Source organism: Sinohyriopsis cumingii, chromosome 6 (genome assembly GCF_028554795.1).
Source record: "Sinohyriopsis cumingii isolate HCF-2022 chromosome 6, ASM2855479v2, whole genome shotgun sequence".
Lineage (NCBI taxonomy): Eukaryota > Metazoa > Mollusca > Bivalvia > Unionida > Unionidae > Sinohyriopsis > Sinohyriopsis cumingii.
In genome coordinates this window covers 90,946,803-90,970,508 of record NC_142966.1, presented here as the reverse complement: position 1 = coordinate 90,970,508, position 23,706 = coordinate 90,946,803, and the positions used below count along the sequence as shown (strand labels likewise).

Here is a 23,706-nt window from a genome sequence, read left to right as displayed (position 1 = left end):
AGTGATTGTAAGCATAAATGTTTTTTATGCAAAACAGAAACTTTAATGGCACTTTGGACAATGCAGCAAATCATTATATTCCATTGCATTAAGTTTGGTGCTGACTTCCCTTGATGAAAGCTGCTTTATTTTTGTAGAAGACTGTAGTCGGCTTGCTTTGATGAAAAAGGTGCATGCGTGTTATTAAAATCATCACTAAAGAACAACTTTGGAAGACCAAACAAATGATCATTTGTTGTTCTGGCAGCAACATCAAATAATTCTAGAACATTGATTGCGACTGTTTCTTTGGGGTTTTTTTTGTTAGCAATTGTACAGAATGATTGGTGCTTCAAAGGTAACCAGTTTCCTTTTAAGTTTCAGCTTAACTTTATCTGGGTACATTTAAAAAAAAAATTAACCATCGTTTGGTCGATTGCAGTCATTCCTGTTCCTGCCTTCAAAGGATGGTCAATAGTAGCTAGTCTATTATCAAGACTATTTGACTGTATCACAGCATACAGCAAACCAGATGTCAGCATAAGTGGATTATGATATAACAATGCACTGTTAAGATGGTTTGTCAATATGAACAAAGGATTTCTGTAACAATAGATAGGTGCTAATGCATTTTAAATCCAAGTTTGCGGCTCCTTTCATGTGCATGTGAATTTCTCCACTCAAACCCAAGGTTGTAATACAAGTTTAAACAATCAACAATGTTGTCACACACAAAAAATTGCCGGATAGTATATTTTGCTGTCAATAAGAAAAAAAATCAATATTTGCAACATTGGCAAAGCCCAGTGCAATCCCTCAATAAAGTTTTTACATGTTATTTTTTTATACTTTTGTTTGGGTACATGAAAAATATACGTATACCAAATTTCAGGAGCCATGACATGATTATCTTATATTACAATTCATACACGATCTCTTCCCAAAATGATAGATAACTTATACACACTATTTTTTGAACTTTTAAGAAGAAATATTTTTCAAGTATGAGAAAAATTCATGCATATGAAATTTCGGGAGCCATGCCACAATCAGGTTATGTCTGAATTTATGTTATAATGGAGCATGATATAGTGGGGTTATACTGTACTAGTGTTTGAAAAACTTTTTCTCATTTCTCTCTATCCTTGCGTATGTTACAACATTATCAATTTAAGGCTGCAACTACAATTATTTGATACTGTATTGATATTTGTGCAGTGAAACAATTCTTTCCTTTTAAAGGGTTAAAATGAAACATATATTTAAAAGCCAATATTTTAGTACTATATTACAGAAAGGACACTGGTTTATCAAATGGCTTTGCTGACCTCTAGAAAAGAAACATAACAAGAAACTGGTGAGAGGGTCTTTTGGTCAAGTATGGCTAATTTTTCACTTGGGTCTTTAAATTCATGGTTTGAATCAACAATAAAATAAAAAAAAATTGGTATCCTACAAAAATTAGTGATACTGAAATATAAACAAAAGAACATGGTTCCCACATTACAGAGTATTTTACACTATACTGTACAAGTTATGTTTTTGCTTGAGTATTTTACACTATACTGTACAAGTTATGTTTTTGCTTGTTCATCTATAAAGACCTTAAACACAGAAAATGAAGGTAGTCCCAATTAAGAAAACTGGAGGAAAAATTGACAATGAAGTATTCATAACAATAACTGATGAAATGATAAACATCATTAACAAAAACATTTAATGCACGATTCTGGATTGAAAACCTTTCCCAAAAAATCTGAGTCAAAATCATAATATTCTGATATAGATGGTCAGTGAAAGTTACCATTTTTATAAGTCTCTGGCATGACTCGGCCAGGGTTCGACCATGCTACCTACCCCATTCAAGGCAGATGCTCTAACCACTAGGCCACTGGCACTGTAGATCAGAATGTAAGCATGGATACAAAAGCATATAATACGAATTGAACAAAGGAAATTATAAATCTACCTCTTAGTCTTGCTTCTCTTAGCTCTATATTCTGGGTTCTTTCCATAAAACTGGCTTGGTATTCAACTTTGAATCTAAAATAAAAGAAAACATTAATAATGTATTTAATTTCATACATATTTCTCCAAAAATACTTACCCAATCACATTAACTTTAGGGGATATAAGCCTCTTACATTGAGAATCCAGCCCTACTCAGAGATGAATATTGTCTTTTCCTACCTCAAATATACAAAGGGCTATTACTCATTACCTCCCCTTGCCACAGCCAGATGTCTCTAGTTTTTAAGCTGAGCAATATACTAACGAGGCATGGCAGTGTGGTTGAAGGGTAAGTTATCTAGGAATGATAGCTGGATTTCCATGCTAACAACGAGCTGTTCTCCTAATAAGATAAGTGGGCTAAAGGTTCCAATTTATTTGAAAGGATCCATGTTAAACCCACGAGATATTTCATTTTGGGAAAACATTGAAGGATTTTGGTCAACTGAAATCAAAATTGGCTTAAAGATCTGGTGAATCATTATCATGCCCAATATCACATCTACCATGATGTTGGAATGTGTCTGACATCATGGAGACATATCTTTTTAAAGTAATTGGGGCCAACCGTTCTCCTTGAAGATCCAGAGAAAAATTTGGCCAGTTGAGGGATTGAGGCAATTGGAGGGATGGTGTTTTTGATATGGCACCAGTCCCTGAAAACATGCCACTTTCCCTCATAAGCCTTCATAGCTGAGGGCTTTCTTGCTCTTGAGATTCAGAGGTTTAAACTGTTTGTCTTGGATGGCTGTCTGGACAAGAGCCAAGTGTGAAGAAGATGGCCCAGACAGGGATGGAACACACATGACCATGGTTGCTCGAGATTTGGGTTGGCCTGACTCCTCCTAGGTGCAGATCCAATAAAGACTGATGGAGAGACTATTTATTCTGTGTGAATGACTTGACCCTTTCTGGATAGAGTGTCAGCCAAGACAATGAGTTGGCTGCAAATGTGTCTGATGTGTACTTTGATATGGAGGTTGTCACACCAACATAAAAACTGCAAAATAAGAACACACAGGTCAGGTGATTTGGTACACTCACACCCCACCCTGTTTGAGGAGGTAGCTCACTACCATAAATTGTTGGACATAATGAGGACCATGTCACCAGAGAGTAGATCCTTCTGGAGGTGAAAGGCATTGATGATAGCCACATTTCTAAAAAGGTGACTTGGAAAGGCCACTCCCCCTGGATCCCATGTGCTGCTGAGTAGAAGTCCAGCATGAGGTAAATACTGGCACTGGTGCATATGATTATTTCCACTTGGGGCTTTGCCAGTGGGATACCCAAAGTCAGCCAAGCTTGGTTGCATCACTGATGCAGAAATGATTGTATCGTGACTGTTTGATTGAGGTGAATGGAACAGGGCTGCCATTTTGCCAGCAACGTCCTTTGTAAGGGGCGCATTAAAAGACATTTGAGCAGGATCAAGTCCAATGCTGCAATGAATAATCAGAAGAACTGCAGAACTTTCTCACTGAAATCCAAGTCCTGATGGAAACAGATTTGGCAAGTTCAATGATCCATATTAAGCGAACATGAGAAAACTGTACCATATTCAGGTTAGTGATGAACTCTAAACCCAGATAAACAAAAAGCTGGGATAGAATGAGGCTGAACTTTTCCCAGTTCACTAGAAAGCCTAGATGATCAAGAAGTGAGAGATCGTTACTGCCTTGGAGTAGAATAGAACTTACCATATGTTTCTGGAGTATGTCATCCAGGTATGCTGCTGTTGTAGATGAAGTTGATCAGAACAGAGTGACCCTGCCATCCACAACCTTGGTAAAACCCAAGGGTTGATGTTTAGGCCAAAGGGTAGACTTTGAACTGATAAAAAGTGTCACAGTAAGCAAAATGAAGACATTGTGATGCAGGGTAGAAAGTGACATGAAAATATGTCACATCAAGACTGAAGCCATACTCCTCCCATCGGATGGATAGATGAATTGATCTTGCTGTCTCCATAATGAATTTTGGTGGCAAAATGTGTTGGTGGAGGTGACTCAGGTCGATAATTGGGCTATTTGCCTGCTCAATAAAAATGTCCTGGAATAAAACCCAAGCAACTGTGGCTTTTGCACAATCTCCACCACTCTGTTTTTGATGAGTGACTGTACCTCGAGTTGTAGAAAGGCATCCTCCTCCCAATATAATGGTACATCAGTGAAGAGAGGAGAGGAGAAAAGGGGAGGTGGTTAGATAAATGAAAGCATAAGCCCCTCCAATACGTCCTGGATCACTCAATCATTCTGAGGGAATATGGTGATCCAGTGCACTTGAAATTGCAGGAGGCAGCCATCCATAGGTAAACCATCTGTGGGCAGTTAGGAGGGTAAGTCAATGTCTAGAGTTAGGAGGACTGAAGGCAGAGAAACTTGGTTTCTTGTCCCTTCATGTGGTTGCCTCCTAGCATGGTTAGACTTGTCTCCTTGCATTGGACTGGAGTCTAGATTGTACATCTGACTGAAAAGATCCCTTGTCATTAGTGAACTTTATCATCCCTCCACAGTGGCAGGAGCTGACTGTTTCAAAACACCTGTGTGGCTTGAGCTGTGAACTGGAGGGGCTGTTTCTGAGCTGCCTGCCTCCGAACTTTACAAACCTTTCCTCCAAAGAGTAATGGTGACCCAAACAGGGTCATCTGTAAAGCCAGGGTTTGATGACGCTTAAGCAACATGGACCACATATATGTGTCATGTTGTATCAGGTCTAAGTTGGCTGAAGCAGTCAATGCACTGGCAAGGAATGGGGAGCTGTCTGGTTAATGACTCTAGCAATCCTGACTGTCATCTCCCAAGTATGGTCACTGCTGGACTTATATGTGAATTAGAAAATTGCAAATGAGGCCAAATCTAACACTGAAGATGTAGCAACTATGTTCCAGACTAGCTCTGACCTGGCAAGGAACACATTTTTGTCCACTTTATAAAGGTGGATCAGACATATGAACTGCTGCAAGATTTTGTCCAGGGCTGAGAGTTCAGTATGAAGGTGTCTTAGTTTGTTCTAGCGAGATGAGAATGTTGCTGGTACTTGTCTTTCTGAAAAGAAAGCTTTAGAATTCCCTGGTACACCAGTTCTACCCTACCACCATTCACTACCTCCTTAATTTTACCAGATTGTGGAAGGAGCCAAAAGAATGGCATCTCATCCTCCTTGTCGAAATCTACTGATGCTTTAATCTATGTCTTGAATAGCAGTAGGAAGTGGAGGGCATTCGACTCCAGTCTTGAAGCTAAATTCAGTCCATTCCATAGATGGATCTGACTGCAGCTGATTTGTAAGAGTTTTGCCACACTCATTGTGTGACAAATCCTGATCTGGTTCTGCTTGCAGCGCTCAATAAGCCAAACCAAGTGGCATCAATGACTCAATTCCGTCCTTTCTGAAAATTTCTCTAACTCTCCCACGTAGATAAGTAGTGAACATTTGGCAGTCTGGCTATGTCTGAATGGCTGGCTGGTTTGCCTGGCATATGGTCAGCTTGAACGCTGGTGGTATAGAAGACAGTCCGGCTATCTCCGGTACTGACCACTATAAGGGCCTGGCTGGCTGGCCAGTTTTCTCACTGAAATCACCATCATAATAAGGGTATGTCACTAATGGTATGGCTAAACACCATGGCTATGTCACTAAGATGCATGTAAATCCTAGCTGGCCAGACTGTTGGGATGGTTGGATGGCCAGTGATGGCTGGAGACTGCGAGGCTGTATTATGAAATGGATATAATGGATTGTGTACAAACCCATGCATCTGGAGTTACAGGCCTGAAGCCCATGCTTGGATATGTGGGGGGGGGGGGAAACACGCCAATGAGCAGCCTAAAATTGGAGGGACACTTCCCCAAAGAATCGGAAAATGCAAGCGACAAACTGGGGGTGGGGCCAGCATCCCCCACAAGACTTGCAATGGAGGTTGACTCTGGATGTAAAGTGAGGACATCAAGATTATCTTTCCTTGACATATTCCATCTTTCCTTCCCTTCTGATGCCTCCTGAACTATTCCTTTGAACATTTTTGCATTTCATGCATTTAGCTGGCATTTCTATTGAAACAACACACAACTAACTCACTTATACTGTAGCCCAGACTTCTTTTGTCCATTTGTTACAAAAGCTGCATGGCATAGACAATGTAATTCAATACAAGAGTCAAGGTTGTCTACCTTTGCTTTGAACTTTTGCATTTCATGCATTTTGTTGACTAGAAGTGAAAACAAGGCATACATTAGCAAAGCAGCATGTTTCTAACTTGCTAATACCACCTCCATTACTAGACTATGTGAAAATAGTGTCATGCTAACTCTACAACAAGATTTCAACAATAGTGTTTTGTAATGTGGTCTAAAATTGATAAAATCCATTAAGTTGACAGTCACTCAAATTTGTAAAAACTGTAAAAACAATGTATTCAACCTGCAGAAGAAAGAATGTCTAACACAATAAATCAAACTTAAAGTTGGATGGTCCAGTTTTAACACTAAGATGGCTTGGACTGTTTGAGCATAACGTACACTGTTATCAGTAAAGCAGCAAAGCCTAAAAACTAGTGACACCGAGCAGTAGCAAGGGAGATAATAGACAAGAGTTATTGTCCTTTGTCTATCTTTTTGAGCTTGACAGAAAAAATTATTCTCATCTTTTAGTTGAGCTGGATTTTTGGGGTAACTGGCTTATATCCCCCAACGTGAATGTGACTGGGGAAAGTATTTGCTGGAGAAACTTCAAAATGCCATATTTAAATAGGTATCTAGACTGTCTTCAATGTACTGTTCATTCCCTTGATGACTACTGTTTCATTATTACTAATTACCTCCCAAAATAAAAGTCGCTTTGGAAGTATCTAAGGGTGAATTTAATATAATGTGTCTCTAAAATTTACCCTATACATATTTTCCATTGTTCACTGAGAAATAGTTTCCTAATGGAGAATTATTCTTTATTCATAATCCAGGGTAAATTGTAAAAATAAAATTGTATTTCTACATCATATTCTTTTTAGTTTTACTTACTTGGTCATTTCATTGTGTAATCTCTGTTCAAACTCAGCCTCCATTCTGGTGACTTGTAGTTCTCTTCTCTTTATTTCTTCCTCCTTTGCCTTCAATCTCTCTTTCTCAATAATTTGTTCTCTGTAATATAGATGGGACATGAACTCGACTGTATAGATAATCAAGATGAAGAGGCTACTAGAACTTCCTAATGTAACTTCACTACTGATTTGTTATGGAGCTAGCCATGTACCGATTGATAGGTTGCAAGTCCAGTCCAATTTATATTCAAAGCAAGCTGTAAACAAATTTTAACCATTACTAGTTTTCAACACACCAAGCATATATATGGTTGCATTTGAGCAAATTGTTTCGAATCATATGACTCATTTCAAATTTTCCAAAAGAATAGCATTACAGAGGAAATCAAGTAATTTGGTTTAGTATTGTAATGCACAGCAACACAAATACATTATTTTGTGTTGAGGCAATTGGAGCAAAATTCCTTGCCAAAGGATAAACCATGGCAACCAACCTGGGCTGATCCAATTGTAGAATTCATATCTGCACCTATCTGGTCACAAGATTGGCATGCTTTCCACTAAGCCATTGTGCTTCCAACAATATGTCATATGACATAAAGGATGACACATCAGACCTATTATACATCATTAAGCCTAAAACGGTGGGGGAGAAGGAGAACTCTTTTGTACAACATGATTTTCAAAAGATGCAATTTAACAGATTTTTAAAATACAAGACAAGTCAGCCTGCCTCAAAATACCTTTGATTCACTTCAGCTTCTCTTTTCACCTGAGCCTCTCTCATATGAACAGCTTCAATCTCTTCTAAAATGGACTGCCTTTGATTGTAGATTTCCTTTTCCTGTATCTGAAAAAGAAACTCAGATTAAAGTTTGCATAAAGTTTCATGAGTCACTTTCCTGTATTTCCAAAGCAATATATGTTACAAATATTATAAAACATAAGCACTATTTTTCAACAAGTTATTTAAAGTAAAACTTGTATTTAAGAGACCCAAAAAAATCTGTCATAAAATTAACAAAAGGAACACATAAACATTGCCATTAAAAGGTGGTATCCCTTATATCAAAGTGTCTGTTATGACAGGTTTTACTATATTTAAGTAGAATGTATACTGCTTAAAAAGAATTAATAATTTATTGTGATATAAAATATTCTAACACAATGGAAGAAAGATTTGGCAAAGCCTGGAGTAGATTTCAATGAATTTATTTACCTCCTGTTCCCTCTTCAGCTTCTCTATAGTATTTCTTTCTCTTGTGACTAGAGCATCAAATTTGGATTGGTAGGTTCTTTCCAGCTTGAAGTAAAAAAATAAAAGAACGCAGAACTGAATTTCAAGGTCATAAAAGCAATAAATTAAAGTGAAGATATAAATCCTCACTAATAATCCGTTTGTGTGTCAATTCGGTCTTCAGAAAAACAATTTCAAAGTAAAATCTTTCTTTCATAATATCTACTGATCAAGCTATGCTAGGAGTACATACGCAACAGAAATCATGCTCAAGTTGTAGCAGCATGGACACATACAAGCCTTTGTTACCACAGTTAGCTAACTTAATCTTATGCTTCTCAAGGAAAAGAGGTAGCTCCAATCACAATCAAGGGCAGCCTTTTCCACATTTCATTACATGTTTTGTCATCGTGGAAGACAGGACACTGGCCTGAACAAAGATCTTTTCACCTTTTTCACACTATGATTTTCTTTTGCCTCAAGGCCTTGATCCTCTGCCTGAACGGAATTTAATGTGTGTTCTGACATAGCCTAAATAATTATGGGGGATAGGTTTCTACTTTCCTACAACTTCTTGTTGTTGTTATTGTAGGGTTTAATGCCAATTTCAGCACAAGATAGGCTATACATGGCGGCCAGTATAACTGGTGGAGGAAGAACCCTGGAAAACCCTGGGAAGAACCACCGACCCATGAGAAGCTAATGGCAGGCTTTCTCACGTTACCAACATTAGCTGATCCTGAGACTCAAACCAATGCAGACAGAGGTGAGATGGCAGTGATCCTTTAGACCACTCAGGACCTCTCCTACAACATGAAATGAAGAGCACAAATTTTAGCTTTTATTACCGAGTAATTTTAACATTCTTGGTAGAAATGTTCAAGTTGGTATGAATTTATTTTTGTGAAGTTTTGGACTTGGTTCTAACAAAGTGAAGTCTGAAACTAGATCCAAAGTCTGATCCCAGTTATAATCTGAAAATGAGCTCTCTGTGTCTAGTTTGAACCCTGATGACATCATACGCCATGGAAGAATGGTACATCCTCATCACAGATGAACCTACATCCACTAATAGTTAGTCTAGTGATCAAATGGGAAATGGTGAAGGAAACAATCTATACTAGACACTCACTCAACCAATCTTTGGACTGGGTTGAAGTAATGTACAGAGTAGGTTAAATAAAATGATGATATTGTATAGTTTCCACTTTATTCAACTGTAACGTGCATCAAACCAACATAATTTTGACAGCAAACTGAATAACCATTATGTGCAAGTGTCTCTGACCCCCATAGGACTTTAAAGCCTCAGTTATTAAAGTGTAGTACTAATATCAAAGTGTAGTACTAATACCAAAGTACAGTACTAATATTCACACATTTTATGCAATACCTCCCTCCTAGCTTGTTGAAGTTCACGTCTGCAATTTTCTCGCTCCTCAATTTGTATCCGTTTTACTTCATCATCTTTAGTCTTTGCAACCTGCAAGAACATACAAAATATAATCATAAAAATTTAATTACACACATTCTATGGAATGATGTCATAACTGCAGACTGTGCTGCCTATGTAACTTTTAAAATGACTTACATGAAATCATCACATTGATCCTGCCAGCTAATAAGAATCTATATTACACCGATGCTTATGACATGAGGACAAAAAGTAAATGTATGTTGCAGCAAACATCTAAAGTACATGGCCTCCACATATGCATTATTACACTCGTACAATGACACAACAAAAATTATCTTTGCTCGCAAATTCAATATGGATTTTTCACGTGAAGGAATACATACAAGACCTCACTTGCAAAGATTAGATCAGACATTTTCCTATTAGTGTAATGGGTGAGGAGATAACAATACTGAATGATAATAAAAAGGGTGCAAAAGAAGCTTTAATGACTTTGTGCACATCCCACACACCAAGATACTGTGATACACTGCCATTTTTGCATCACTGCTTTCTACAACGATACATGGTTTTTTCTTTGTTGGAATGAGAACATCCTATCTATATGGCGGCCAGTATTAATGGGAGGAAGAACTTATCTACAGTGTTGTCCCCAGTAATAGATCTTTCTGACTCCTTCACTTTCTAAAAATAATCACTTACCTCATGTTTTGACATAATTCATGACTGACTTTTCTTGCATTACAAATATTCTTCATGGTTGATAAATTTATCAATTTGCTAGACCCTTCAAGGCAACAATTCTAACTGGAATCCCATCTATAATTTCTATATGAACTACACTAATTCTTGATCATCCAAACATAATTATTCCAATTAACACTTTGCATAAAATATACCTGCAGTTTTAATTCTGTTCTGAACCTTTCTTCCAGCTGTCTCTGAAATGCAAGGATGCGATCTTCCACTGCTGCAGCACCTACACGATACTGTTCATCTCGGCGTGATGAAAACAACTCATCTAGACCATTCAACTTCTCATCTAAAATTCAAACGAGAAGATATTTTGCAAAATGTGAACAAATATATATTTTTGTGTTCAACTTTTTCAAAGTTGGCAAGATTTATATCTGTTTTACTCAATCCACTAGGTGAGATGTTGCAATTTGTGATCAAATCAAAAAAAGTAATCAAGCAAAAATATCCCCATACATAATTAGTGCAGAGACATTGGGCTTGAAAAGGTTATTGTCTGGTAGCCCAAGAAAAATTAAAATCTTGCTGGGGCAATACAGTTTTCTGCACCTAATCAGAAGTGTAAGTAAGAGTTTGAAAAAAATTTGTTTTTGTTTAAAAAACGTAATCTTAAGAAAATATCAATTCTAGGAAATCAGAAGATTTTTTTTTATTTTTGTGTGCCCTGGATCATCATTTAAACTGAAGATACATTTCTAAATACCTAAACATTTGTCTTTAACAACTTATGTATTGCTTTCTTTAAAATACTCAGAGCAGCTATATGATATTTTATGCTTCTGATCTACATTATATTAAATGCAAATTATACATAAAAGATTAACACCTGCTCAATAAATTACACAAAGTCTTGCATTTTGTTAGAAAAGTGTGGGAGCAAGTATTCTACTGTGCCCATTTGACACTCTCATCAAGAATTATCTCCTGTGCTGGGATAGTAATGACTATTAGACTAGCAGTGTAAAAAGACAGTATCTCAAAGAAGTGTGAGGACAATATTGTGGCTTGTTATTGGTTTGGGGCATATATCTGAATGCAATGAATTTGAAGCAATCATCCTTTGAGTCCATGGCATTATTCCTTTTTCTTAAAGAATGTGTTTGCCAACAAACTTTTTCCGAAAGCCAAGAGTTTTGCTACTATAAGCATCCTCAAGTCATGATATCATATTGGATTGATTTGTTTCCTAATATATTTAGTTTAAATTAAGGATATGATAATTGTTTGTAAACTATCCATTTTCCTTTTATATCCCACAAATGATTACACTGTAAAACTACCAATCAAGGGTGAGGGTGAGTCTACTCCTGGGTGCATATAAAATATTGCTGTCATATTAAAAATGATGACAGCTCTACATTATTTGTATTTTCCTCAGACAATACTTTTCCTGTCACAAAATTTAATTTCCAAATCCCTTCTTCTTTACTCCATACTGGTTGACATATTTTTTCTTATAGAACTGAAGAGAAAAAAATCCATTTCCCAATCAGTCACCATTTTGACAGTGTCATTCTCCAAAGACTGGTTTAAACACTGTTGGATTGCAACCAAACATTCTGAATGATATAGTATTAAAAAAAAAAACAGTCTGTGACAGCAAAAATGGCATCTGATTATCAAGGTAGACCTTGTCAGGACTGTCAAATGCTGTTTTAGTGACACTAAACACAGCATTTACATGTAAAATAGAAAACAGTAACCTATCTGATTGATGCAAGTGTTCATTATTTACTCACACATTTCTGGATGAGAAAATTACTGCAAACAAACTGGTATTAGCTAAACTTAAGCATACTACTGCTAGGCATGTTTGTTTTGATAATGAGTATCAAACTTGGCTCAATTTGTTGGATGATGAGAATGGGATCAAGAGGATAATACCTAATCTATTTATCCTTTGACTGTTGGAATTATTTCTGTTTGGTATTTATTCCTTCATTCATTTAAAATTTATTCATCTTTATTTAGAACAATTCATGTACAATAGGTCTTCAGTACAAGGACAGCAAATTGTTAAGTAAACCATGTTTTGCCAAGAATACTAACCCAATCACATTTGATTAGAAATATCCTGCTACCTCGTGCATCCAGCCCTGCAAAAAGACAAAAATCGTCTTATTCTATTTCAAATAGACAAAGAGTAGTAACTCTTGTGCATTACCTCCCCTTGGCACAGCGACGTATCGTTAGGTTTTAGCTGAGTTCACTCATTTGCTGAGTTTGAGGGGGTACTGAACAAGGACCTGGAGGATATCATGGACTTCTTCAAGAAATGGTACCTACAGCCAAGTGCAACAAAAACAGTCTCCAGCATCTCCCACCATAACAATGCAAATGCAATCTGTGAGCTTTGCATCCTCCTCAATAGGCAGCAAATAAAACATGACCCGACACCAACATACCTTGATGTGAATCTGAATAGATCACTGACATTCTACAACCAACTGAAGAAAACTGCAGCAAAACTGAGCATTCAAAACAACCTACTCTGCAAACTGGCTGGCTCAACCTGGGGTGCTAGTGCTCAGACAATCAAGACATCAGCACTGGCCTGCTGTTATTCAATGGCAGAGTATTGTGCTCCTGCCTGGGCTCAGTCATCCCACACTAAGTTAATTGATGTCCAGCTCAACACAACAATACGAATAATCTCTGTAACACCACGTCCTACTCCTTTACCATGGCTGCTTGTACTCAGCAACATTCTTCTTCCACAGCTGTGTCACCAGGAAGCAACCACAGAAGTGTTGGCTAATTTATATGCAAGTGAGAAACTTCCACTGTACATGGACATCACCTCACATCCAGCAATCCGCTTGACTTCAATACACCCAATCTGGTTAGGGCCGTTGCTGGAGGATATGACAGCTATTTCAGCATGGAGTGTCAAGTGGTCTTCAAAAGATGTTGCAAACCGCTCCAAACTTCCATGTCATCTGTGGACCACACAACCATTTTCAGACAGAACAGGGTCGTTGTGCAGTCAATCTTGTCCGATGGGGCAGGCCACTAACTCTTCCTGTTGCTGTAGTGCTCTTAAGACCATGTCAGACATTGTGAACAACTGTCCACTGACAAAGTTCCCTGGTGGACTGCAGACTCTGCACCTTGCTGATGATGACATTGTTAAATGGCAGAGCAAAATTCTGGTTAGGCCCCAGTTTCTCTCAAAAGCATTTGTAAAACTACTCTTATACATATAGATTAAAACAGGCTATAATGCTTGCTACCGGGCCAACTGTACCAATCGGCTGTAGTTCTACTAATATCTTGATCAGCAGTACTGGACTGTTTCGGCAACTGCCATTATCACGACTAGCGCATAATGGGAAATGGTTATTTTATTAAAGATTTAAAATAATTGAGAATTGAAGAATTCGTGAATTTTTGCTTGCAGCATGAATCTGTGAATCATTAAAAAAGTTGTGAAATTCATGCCAAAATCATGATGGTTGGCAGCTATGGCTCTCCCTTGAGGATAGGCAGGCATGGCTGGCACTGCCAACTGGTATGAACGGTGTGTGGTCAGCCCGGATGCTAAAGGTACATAAGACAAACACCAGTACCAGCCACTGCAAAGGCCTATCTGAACAGATAGATTTCTCATTGAAAACTCCAGTATAGTAGCGATAAGATACCAATGGCACAGCTAGATGGACAGATCAATCACTAGTATACCAGTATAAACTTTTCAGTTGGACCATTTCAACGAAAAGGTCCCCATACTGGGACAGCTGGATTGCTCGTGTCTGCTGGCTGGCTGTCTGGTGATGTTGGGATGGCTGATGACAGCTGAGTTGGATCCAACAGATCCTGCAAGAACCCTGTGTGCCCTGACTTAAAGACCCGAAGGCCATGCTCAGGGATGCCGAGGAACTTATGCCCAGTGGGCCTCCTAAAATTGGAGGAATACTTCCCTAATGCATTCATAGAAGCAAGTGATGAAAAATGGGTCAAATTTTCCCTAGAGGTAAGGAGTAGCATACCAGATGATGCATTTGTTCTTAAAATGGTTGAACTCTTCCTGTATCCTCTCCATCCCCTGAAGTAGCTGTGGCCATGGGTTGCACTCGAACTGTGGAGGGAGGGGGGAACCAGCATCATCAACTGCCATGAAAGTGGATTTGGGGTGATGACTGAGGTCATCGGTGCTGTCCTTTCTTTACCTCCTTTCTTTCACCTTGGCTACTTTTTGGAGCACTGCTGTCCAGATGTTCTCTGACCACATGCTGCAAATTTCTTGCATTTCAGACATCTGAAAGATATTCCACCCAACTGACACCTAAACAAAAATTAAAGCTGAAACAAGCAATGTATTTGAAAATACTAAGTTGCTAAAACACTCTCACAACTAACAGAGTAGTGAAAGTGTCGAGTCAGAAACCTATGGCCCTGTTATGAACTTATGCACAATGCTCAGATAATAATTAAACCACGACTATTAAAACAGCAGGAAATATGAATAAACTATATATAAATATCAAGCAGCACTATATAATTACACTAATAAGTGCTCCGTTACAGACAGAGTAAGTGAAAAAAGTCCAAGTCATGCTAACTCATAATTACCTTGTAGGGTCAACAATAGCACAGTGGGATGGCGGTCTTAAAGACGAATTCCTGAAAGGTGACAAAATCACTCAAAAATTGTAAAATAATGCATGCAACTTGCTTTATACTGATATATCTGCACAATAAATCCAAAAGGAATGATTGAGGGGCCTACATGAACACAGAAATGGCTGGATTGTCAGACAATGAACTGCATAATGTGTGCTCTGTGCAGCAGCGCTTCTAAAAACTGGTGACACCCTGGGGGGGGGGGGGGGGCGGGGGGAGTGTGCCAAGGGGAGGTAATGGGCAAGAGTTACTACAGTTTGTCTATTTGAACTAGGAAAAGATTATTTTCATCTTTTAGTAGGGCTGGATTCTCAAGGTAGCAGGCTAATATTCCAAACGTAAAGTGATTGGGGAATGTATTCAAATGAGAAATCAAGTACACATAGATAGCCTTACTTTTAATTAAGTTATAATGTTACATCGATTATAGTCTAGTTTCAAACCCAGGCGATTTTTTTGGTTATTTAATTTGTACATACAATCATGGATTTGGACTGGATAAATTAAAAGGGAGAATGAAAGGAAGCCACAAACTTGACTAAGCAATGCATAATGTGTGCTCTGTGTAGCAGCGATTCTAAAAACTGGTGACACCCTGGTGGTGCCAAGGGGAGGTAATGGGCAAAAGTTACTACCCTTTGTCTATTTGAACTAGAAAAAGACTATTTTCATCTTTTAGTACGGCTGGACAAGTAGTTTCAAACCCATCTATTTTACTTAAAACAAGTAACACAAACTAAACTACTTATAATTCAAACCTTAGCTACTAATAATTATATGACAAGTACTACTGACCTAGTGAGGTAACAGTGCTGACTCTAATAAGATCAGTCTGTGTACACACTGACATACTGGCTTGGGAATGTATGGCACTTAACTCACTTAACAGCTGCCATATGAACCCTGCAAATAATAAATACACACAACATTACTATTTAATAACACAAATTTTGTAAATAAAGGTGTCTGAAAAATCATGAAGGAAACTTGATTTGCTAGATTTAGTGTGGCATAAACTATAAAGCCAATATTTACCAAAGAAACTTTATGTACAAATATACTGAATTTATCAGATATACAAAATATTTAGATGTGATGTGATTTGGATTTTTAATGTAGCTTTAAGAATTTTTCAGTCATATCGCTATGATGTCTTCAGTGTGGCAGTTTATAGTGATGGCTAGCACTGGGGCATCATGCCGCAGACATGTAGCATGATGTCCCACCCAGTGCCATTATACTGACACCAGGCCAATCAGTCCTAACAATAACCTCTTAATGCTGAGTACCAAGCGAAGCAGCTGTTAGTACCATTTTTGTAAGTCTTTGGTATGACTCAGCCAGGGTTTGAACCCACGACCTCTCACATCCGAGGCAGACACTCTAACCATTAGGCCACCAGAGCGATATCAAAATATTTAGACGAATCTCAAATATCATGATTTCAAGTAATTTAGTGTCATTAAAGTTTTTTATATCTAGGTACAGTTAAACCTGTCTTGAGAGACTATTCCTTCTGCCAACAAAAGTGGTCACTCAAGGCAGGTGGTCTCTCACAACAGGTTTGTGCAGGAAGGCAAGATTTCAAAATCAAAATTCATCTGGATTGAAGAAAGAAAGATACCTGTAATTGCTGTACATTATATAGTTTGTTCTTTATTCACAGGTTTCGTCAGAAATCACACATATTAGTATTAAAAAGTAATCAGCACTAATAATACACCATTTTAAGTTCACTGTGGTTTTTGGCATCATGGCATATTTCAAAGTTAACTAAAAGACAACACTCATCCAGTCTATAGCTACGATAACAATGACTCTGTAATTTACTTCCAGCCAAAAACCAAAACCTACGTCACGCATGATATGAATAAAATTTGGTTCAATGGATCAACTCAATAAACAAAAGGATAAAAAATGTCAAACTGAACAGCTGACAAGATCTATTGTTAAATCCAGCCTCACGTGCTGGTCTTATTAACAGCAACATCGATAAAAGAATTAAATACATATTTATACCAAAGCAAAATATTAACTGTTATAGAAAAAGTTAATAACTTTAGAAAAGACAAATACCTCATTCACATCCATCATTATACATTTTGACTCCACAGAGAAATGATTTAAGGCAGCACCCATTTTTCTACAGTGAAATCAATTTTTTTTTAGTAAAACGTTTCTTCAAAAATACTTACCCAATCATACTACCGTAGAAGAACTAATACTACCTTGCAAATCCTGCCCTCCCAGACAAAAAAACTTTTAGCTTAAAAAGTTATAAGTTATCTGACCAACTAGGTGGCAGTTAGAGTGATCTTCCCTTGATGCTGGAATTGGCACAAAATACCATGAAATCGTCAGTTACCACTGGAGTGGAAGGCACGCTCTCTATCATGGATGTTACTACTGGGAGTTTGGGAGGGTGTATATGTATTATGAGTGGGCAAGTATTACTGAAAAAACATGTTTTACAACACAAAATTGGTTTCTTCTTCAAAATACATTACCCAATCATAATACCTCAAGAGAATATAAGAGAAAGAGGGAGATAATTCCCTTATCCTGGGGAGACCTAAGGTACAGTACAGCACACAAGTTTTAGGAACCCCACACACTGTGTTGGGGGAGGAGAGAGTGGTGAGAATTAAGACAAACTCCTCCACCATCTTTCTGCACATACTGATGGAGTTGCCTTGGTGGCTCGCAGAGAACTGTGCACCAAGCTTTCTTGCAGAGCTGTTGTGGATGAACACTGTGAAGTGGATGCAGACTCTATCAAAGCATGCTCTTTAGATATTCATGGAGAGAGAGAGAGAGAGAGAGAGAGAGAGAGAGAGAGGCAATGATTTGTCTAAATCAACATCATTATAAGCCAATTATGAACATTTCCAAGCTCTAACGAAGATAATGTTATATATATATATATATATATATATATATATATGCCAAAATCAAAATGTCTCACGAACTGTATTAATTCCAATAGGCTGCTCTTTTGCAATGAGTTTCCACTTATACTTTAATCAAAGAAATATGGAACAAACTTATGCAATGACTTGACAAGATCTTGTTGAGCTTCTTTTGAACAGTGTAAATTATATCTTACAATTTAAAACATGAAAAGAAACCCTCTGAAGTATGGACAATTAAATTCCAGATAACAGTCTCTTCTGTTTAAAGACAAAAACACTAAAATGGAAAACACTGAATTTACCCTTAAATGCAAACCACATTTAGTCCTTAGGCAGTATTCATCGAGTTATGAAGCTGAAAATAAATTTACACAATTATAAACTAGTTCAATTCAGACTGCTCAATTACTGTAAGGGACTGGTTGTTTAATTTATGGAACTACATTATTCTTTCTGACTGAGGTATTTTTTTATTTTGTCATTTATCATAAGATAAATTGCTTCAAGTAAACAAGGAATGCCATATAATATCCCTTTTTATGCAACAAATCAGAACAAGACAATAGCTTTTAAGCCTATACCCCACCCCTTTTTAGAAATATAAATGGCCTCTCCCTAAGACTTGGTTTCAGCAGATGTTTATCAGAAATCAAGGCAGTGACCATTGAAAACGTTATAAAATGTTAGCATCAGAAGATGTCAATTTCTGCGTGGGAAAAGTGCATTTTTAACACATGAAGGTATCTGACTTAGCACATTGTGCATATCACCTCAAATTAGGTCCTGTTGTTAAAAGTGGAAGTTTGGTAATTGTTCCAAATTAATCTGACCTCAATGTACTGTTAAAATGATTAATAATGTGGAAAGTTTTAAAATATCTGATGTTCAGAGATTTTCATTTCAAACAAATGTATGACATTCTGTGTGGATGTCTACATATATATCATACATTTTATTAATGAGCACTTGTGCATGGGTGGACCAAGTTTCCTCTGACCATTGCCACCCCATTTTCAATATTTGAACATAATACTGAGTGGGAGTAATCAACATGAGGAAACACTCAGATGCACTTAATTCCTGTATCACCTTAAGAATCTGAGGTGTTTGAGAAGTGATATATTTGGCCAATCCAATATATAAAAAGAGCATTGATTATCCATGCCTTTGGGCCCAAAACTGGTGAGACAGGCTGGTTTATTTTGGCATTCTACCGTGTCACCAATACGTCCATCATAGGTTGATCTCATTGAGCATCTATTGAATAAAAACTGAGCGATAAAGAAACAATTCTGTTTGTATTAGTTTCTTCTTGCAGAACAATGAGACTGCCAATATATTAGCCAGACTACAAACTGTTGAACTTAAACATGGATTGTTGTTGAGGACTCCACTTCAGAAAATCCCAACCAAGATTCCAAAGGTCTGCGTACTTGAGTCCACTTGGCAGTTTGAGATAAGTCACCAGAGTGAAGTTGTCAGACAGAAAGAGCTCCTACCAGGATATGAGACGGGTGAGGCACTGTATTTAAGTCATTTGAGATAGGGAGGGTCAAATGGAATGCTGGTGAAAATGATCAACCTCTCTTTGACTCTTCCACAAAGTTCAGGAGAACTCTTGTCTCAGATGGATGTAGCTGGTAAGACTGCTTCCCAGTGCATGTACTCTAGGGACATCCCTGCAACTTTTGTTGCTTGCTTTGCAAATCCCTCCACTGTACTGAGATTGACAGAAATGGTGGCTTGTTGCGAATTCCATCAACTTGATCATTAGAGAGGAGAACTAATGATGAAGGTTGCAAGCGTATCTTGGCCCATGTTTGGTTTGTAAGGTGGAGGTAGAGAACATTTCATCTTTTTCCAGCTATTTTAAGTTCATAGCTACTATAACTGCTGTAGTATGTTGTACCTCTACTTTAAAGGACAAACATGCTCCCACATATTTCTGGTTAGATTCAGGATGGGAGAATATAAGCTGTGTTTGGCCTATTAAAGACTGCCACAGATATTATATGCAATGTTGAACCCATGGTCACAACATTACAAATCAGCTAACGTGATATCGTAATGGAAAAAAGATAAGACATTTATGAGAAAATAACATCAAAGACACTTGGAACTTGTAACTGGCAATGTAAGCAGTCCCAAAGTGTCCGTAACTTGTCAGATTGTGGTTGCATATGAAAGCCAATTCCTCCTTGGAGAATGATCATCTGATGTCAGATCTGTGGACATGCAGGTGATATAGAGAAATGAGGGCACACTTTGATGGGACAGGGTGGCAAACATTGATCCAAGCAAGGTAGAATTTAATTTGTGAAAGTAAGATATAATAATGAAGGAGACTGAGTACCAGTTTTTGTAGTTCATAGATTAAGGTAGTGAAGTCGATGTCTCCTGTACTATCTGCATAGAACTTGGAGGATAATAATATAATAATAATAATGAGGACTTTGTATAGCACCTAATCTTTAGAAGCTCTAAGCACTTTACAACATTAAACACCTATAAGATAAAAAACATATAATGATATGATTACAAAAACAAATACCATGAAATTAGAAAACGTAAAAAACATGCTGAGAATATTCAAGGTAGGAAACATTATTAGGTCTTTAAGTTTGTTCTTGCAGTCAAAATAAGTGAGAATAATACATCTGCAGCACTTAAGAGTAGGATCCCACAACTTCAAACATGTTGCTAAGTGCAGTATCTTGGGTGGCATAGGTATGAAAGCAAGTGAAGAGAGAGCTCTTGAAAACCATGGCCACAAGATGGACATCATACATTGAAGCATCACGAGGGTAAAATTGATCCATGATGGTATAAACTGAGGTGTTCCACAGGGAGTTCTTAGCAGCACTATGCAGTTAGACTCATCCCTCAGAGTGCCTGTACAGACTGGGTGTCATCTGCAGGAAATGCCCAACACCACTATGGGGCTTAGTCTGCTGTATAACTGGTTCCATGAAGTGGGTTTTTGGATATTATGGCACTAAGCTGGGCATCATATGCTGGAAGTGCTTAGCAGCACTATGTGAGTCATGGAACTAGACAAAATTTGTTTCTGGTGGCTTATATTGTATGACTGATTGTGGTCATGGCCAACTGTGATCAGAGTTATATGGCCAAGTCAAGTCAGGAAGGAACATGGCCATCTTGGCTGGTATAATGTTGTCCAGTTCTTTAGGTTGAGATGGTGTACAGGATATTGATCCATGTATCTAGTCCATATTTCTGATACACATGACTGTAGCTAATGCTTGTTGCTGCTCTCCATCTTGCTGCCAAGTAAGTATTGTCTGAAGCCTTGCATGCAAGCTGCTGTTTCATCCCTCAAGCTTGACTGACTTATGTCCATAATATGCAAGTCTGACATGTATTATTTAAGGAAAAACTATAGAAGCTGAATGGTTGTCATACTGATTTAACCCATGGTTTGCTGTATGAACTTGTACCTGTGCAGAGTTACCTATTATAATAAATACCTCTAAAGGAAGCAGGGGGCCTGAAAAGGTAGAGATTTTGTGCAACGCTATTAATATTTAGAAAAGTGTATGCTAAATAATCAATTCTAGTCCCAAATAACTGACAGGAAGGTGAATTTAACTGCCTATACAGGTAAAATCACTGGAGCATCACTTATACACGTATGAACAGTAACTGCTTACCCACAGAAAGGCCCACTGTTTGACTGCCTGTACAGATAAAAGTCACTCATGCATTGCTTACTGTAACATGCTTGAGATGGACACTACAGAATAAATAATGTATAGAAAACTTAACTGTATTTATCTGACCAGATCAGAAGCTATATAGTAATATAAATAAGGTTACTATATTATTCACAAAGACATGCACATAAAAAAAGAACTTAAGTGTCATTATTGATACTTACAAAGTAGGCACTACAATATACCTTATGAAACAATTTTACCTGCAGGAAAAGGCCCAATGATAATCTATACAGGTAAAATTGGTAAAACATTATGAATATGAATGAAATGTTAAGATAATATAGGAACTGAAATGTATGTATTATTTCTCAGGTGGAAAATACATAACAATATTAACAGTTTCCTGTATCATGCCACAGATATGATCTTATTAATATAGTTATAGTAAATGTGACCGCAGGCCATTGCAACCCATGCAGGTATATACCAAAGGTGCCTAACTGTGTTACAACTACAAAGTAATAACACAGGAAGTTAGGAAACTTTGTCACTGGTGAAAGGAAAAGAAAAGTTGGAAATTTATAAATACACTATACTTCCCTTCAATGATGAGACTTCTTCCAACTTGTTTTGAGGTAGAAAATTTCTCAAGTGCTTGTACAGATTTTGCAAGGCCTCTCTGTCTGTAGAAAGCATGTTAATCAACATGAGCAGAAATAGTAACTGATAATTTCATGGGATTTGGCACCAATCCACTATCAAAGGGAGAGCACTCTAACTGCCACCTAGGTGGACAGATAACTTTTAGTTTATTAGCTAAAAGTTATTAGCCTGGATGGGCTGAATTTGTGAGGTAGTAATAATCCTCCTAAGGTAATATGAGTAGGTAATGTATTTTGAAGAAGAAAGCAGGGTGACCATGGTACTACAATGCCATTGGCAAGTACACAAGTCTGGTTTATGGAATGGTTAATCATAATAGGGACTGATGACCATGGTATGTTACTACAATGGCATTGGCAAGTATGCAAGTCTGGTTATGGAACGGTTAATCATAATAGGGACTCTGGAGACCATGGCACTACAATGGCAGATTGGCAAGTACACAAGTCTGTTTTCTGGAGTGGTTAATCATAATTGGGACAGTTGACCATGAAACTATAATGGTGGTATGGCAAGTACACAAATCTGGTTAACAGAATAGTTAATCACAACAGGGACTCTTTTGACCATGGCACTACAATGGTACCCTGGCAAGTACACAAGCCTGGTTAACATAATGGTTTATCATGACAGGGATTCTGATGACTATCGGTATGCAACAACAATGACAACTTGGCAAGTACACTTCTAGTTTATGGTCACTTGAACTTGTTCAATCTAATGAAATCAGTAACCCCGACTGAAATGTTTCCTCACTTTTTTCTGTATTTTGGTTCAGAACAATCGTCACTCTGTCTGCAGACTAAACATAGCAAGGCCGTACTAAAGGATTAAATACTGACCTTGTAAAATTATATCTGGATTGTGATCTGGTCATAGCAATGTCGAAACATTTTATCCCAAATTTATGGCTGCTGGTAGCAGATGGAATTTCACTTTTGTACATGTATATAGCAAAATCAATCTGTACATGAATATGGTCATAATGACTGGTGGTCACTCAAATCATGTACTGCTGTAATTTCAGTACATTCATGACACATACTTTTTTTTCAACTTGCAACATTGGCATGAATTGTTTAATTTACTGAATGGCAAGAAACAAATTTAAAAACTGATTTCGCTACTTGGTAACAAAACCTTTGCAAATTTTTGCAATTAAAGTTATTTTGTGATCTACAGCATTAACATCTGAGAATGAAAGTAAAGACCAATTGTGACTAAGGAATGTAATGAATGTGTAAAGCTTTATTGTGAGAAAATTATTTCCAATATTTGTTGTATAGTTTGCTCTGTAATATCTATCATACATGTGAGGTTTCTTTTGTCCTCTGAACTATAACAAAATAACAAAGACACATCAAAAGCTCAAATTAAGATTGTTTTTCTTTCAC

At 37.5% G+C, this 23,706-nt stretch overlaps 1 protein-coding gene across 1 annotated transcript in view; it reads right to left on the bottom strand.

Moving 5' to 3' along the window:
* The window catches only part of LOC149797431 (centriole and centriolar satellite protein OFD1-like), a 95,013-nt gene that overhangs the window by 59,335 nt on the left and 11,972 nt on the right, over positions 1–23,706 (bottom strand). Inside the window, exons 5-11 of the mRNA XM_089962225.1 lie at positions 15,856–15,963; positions 10,581–10,723; positions 9,658–9,747; positions 8,247–8,330; positions 7,771–7,877; positions 7,008–7,127; positions 1,949–2,022 (exon numbers count right to left, since the gene is read on the bottom strand). Coding sequence (XP_089818351.1) covers positions 1,949–2,022; positions 7,008–7,127; positions 7,771–7,877; positions 8,247–8,330; positions 9,658–9,747; positions 10,581–10,723; positions 15,856–15,963 — 726 coding nt within the window. The remainder of the gene's footprint in view (positions 1–1,948; positions 2,023–7,007; positions 7,128–7,770; positions 7,878–8,246; positions 8,331–9,657; positions 9,748–10,580; positions 10,724–15,855; positions 15,964–23,706) is intronic.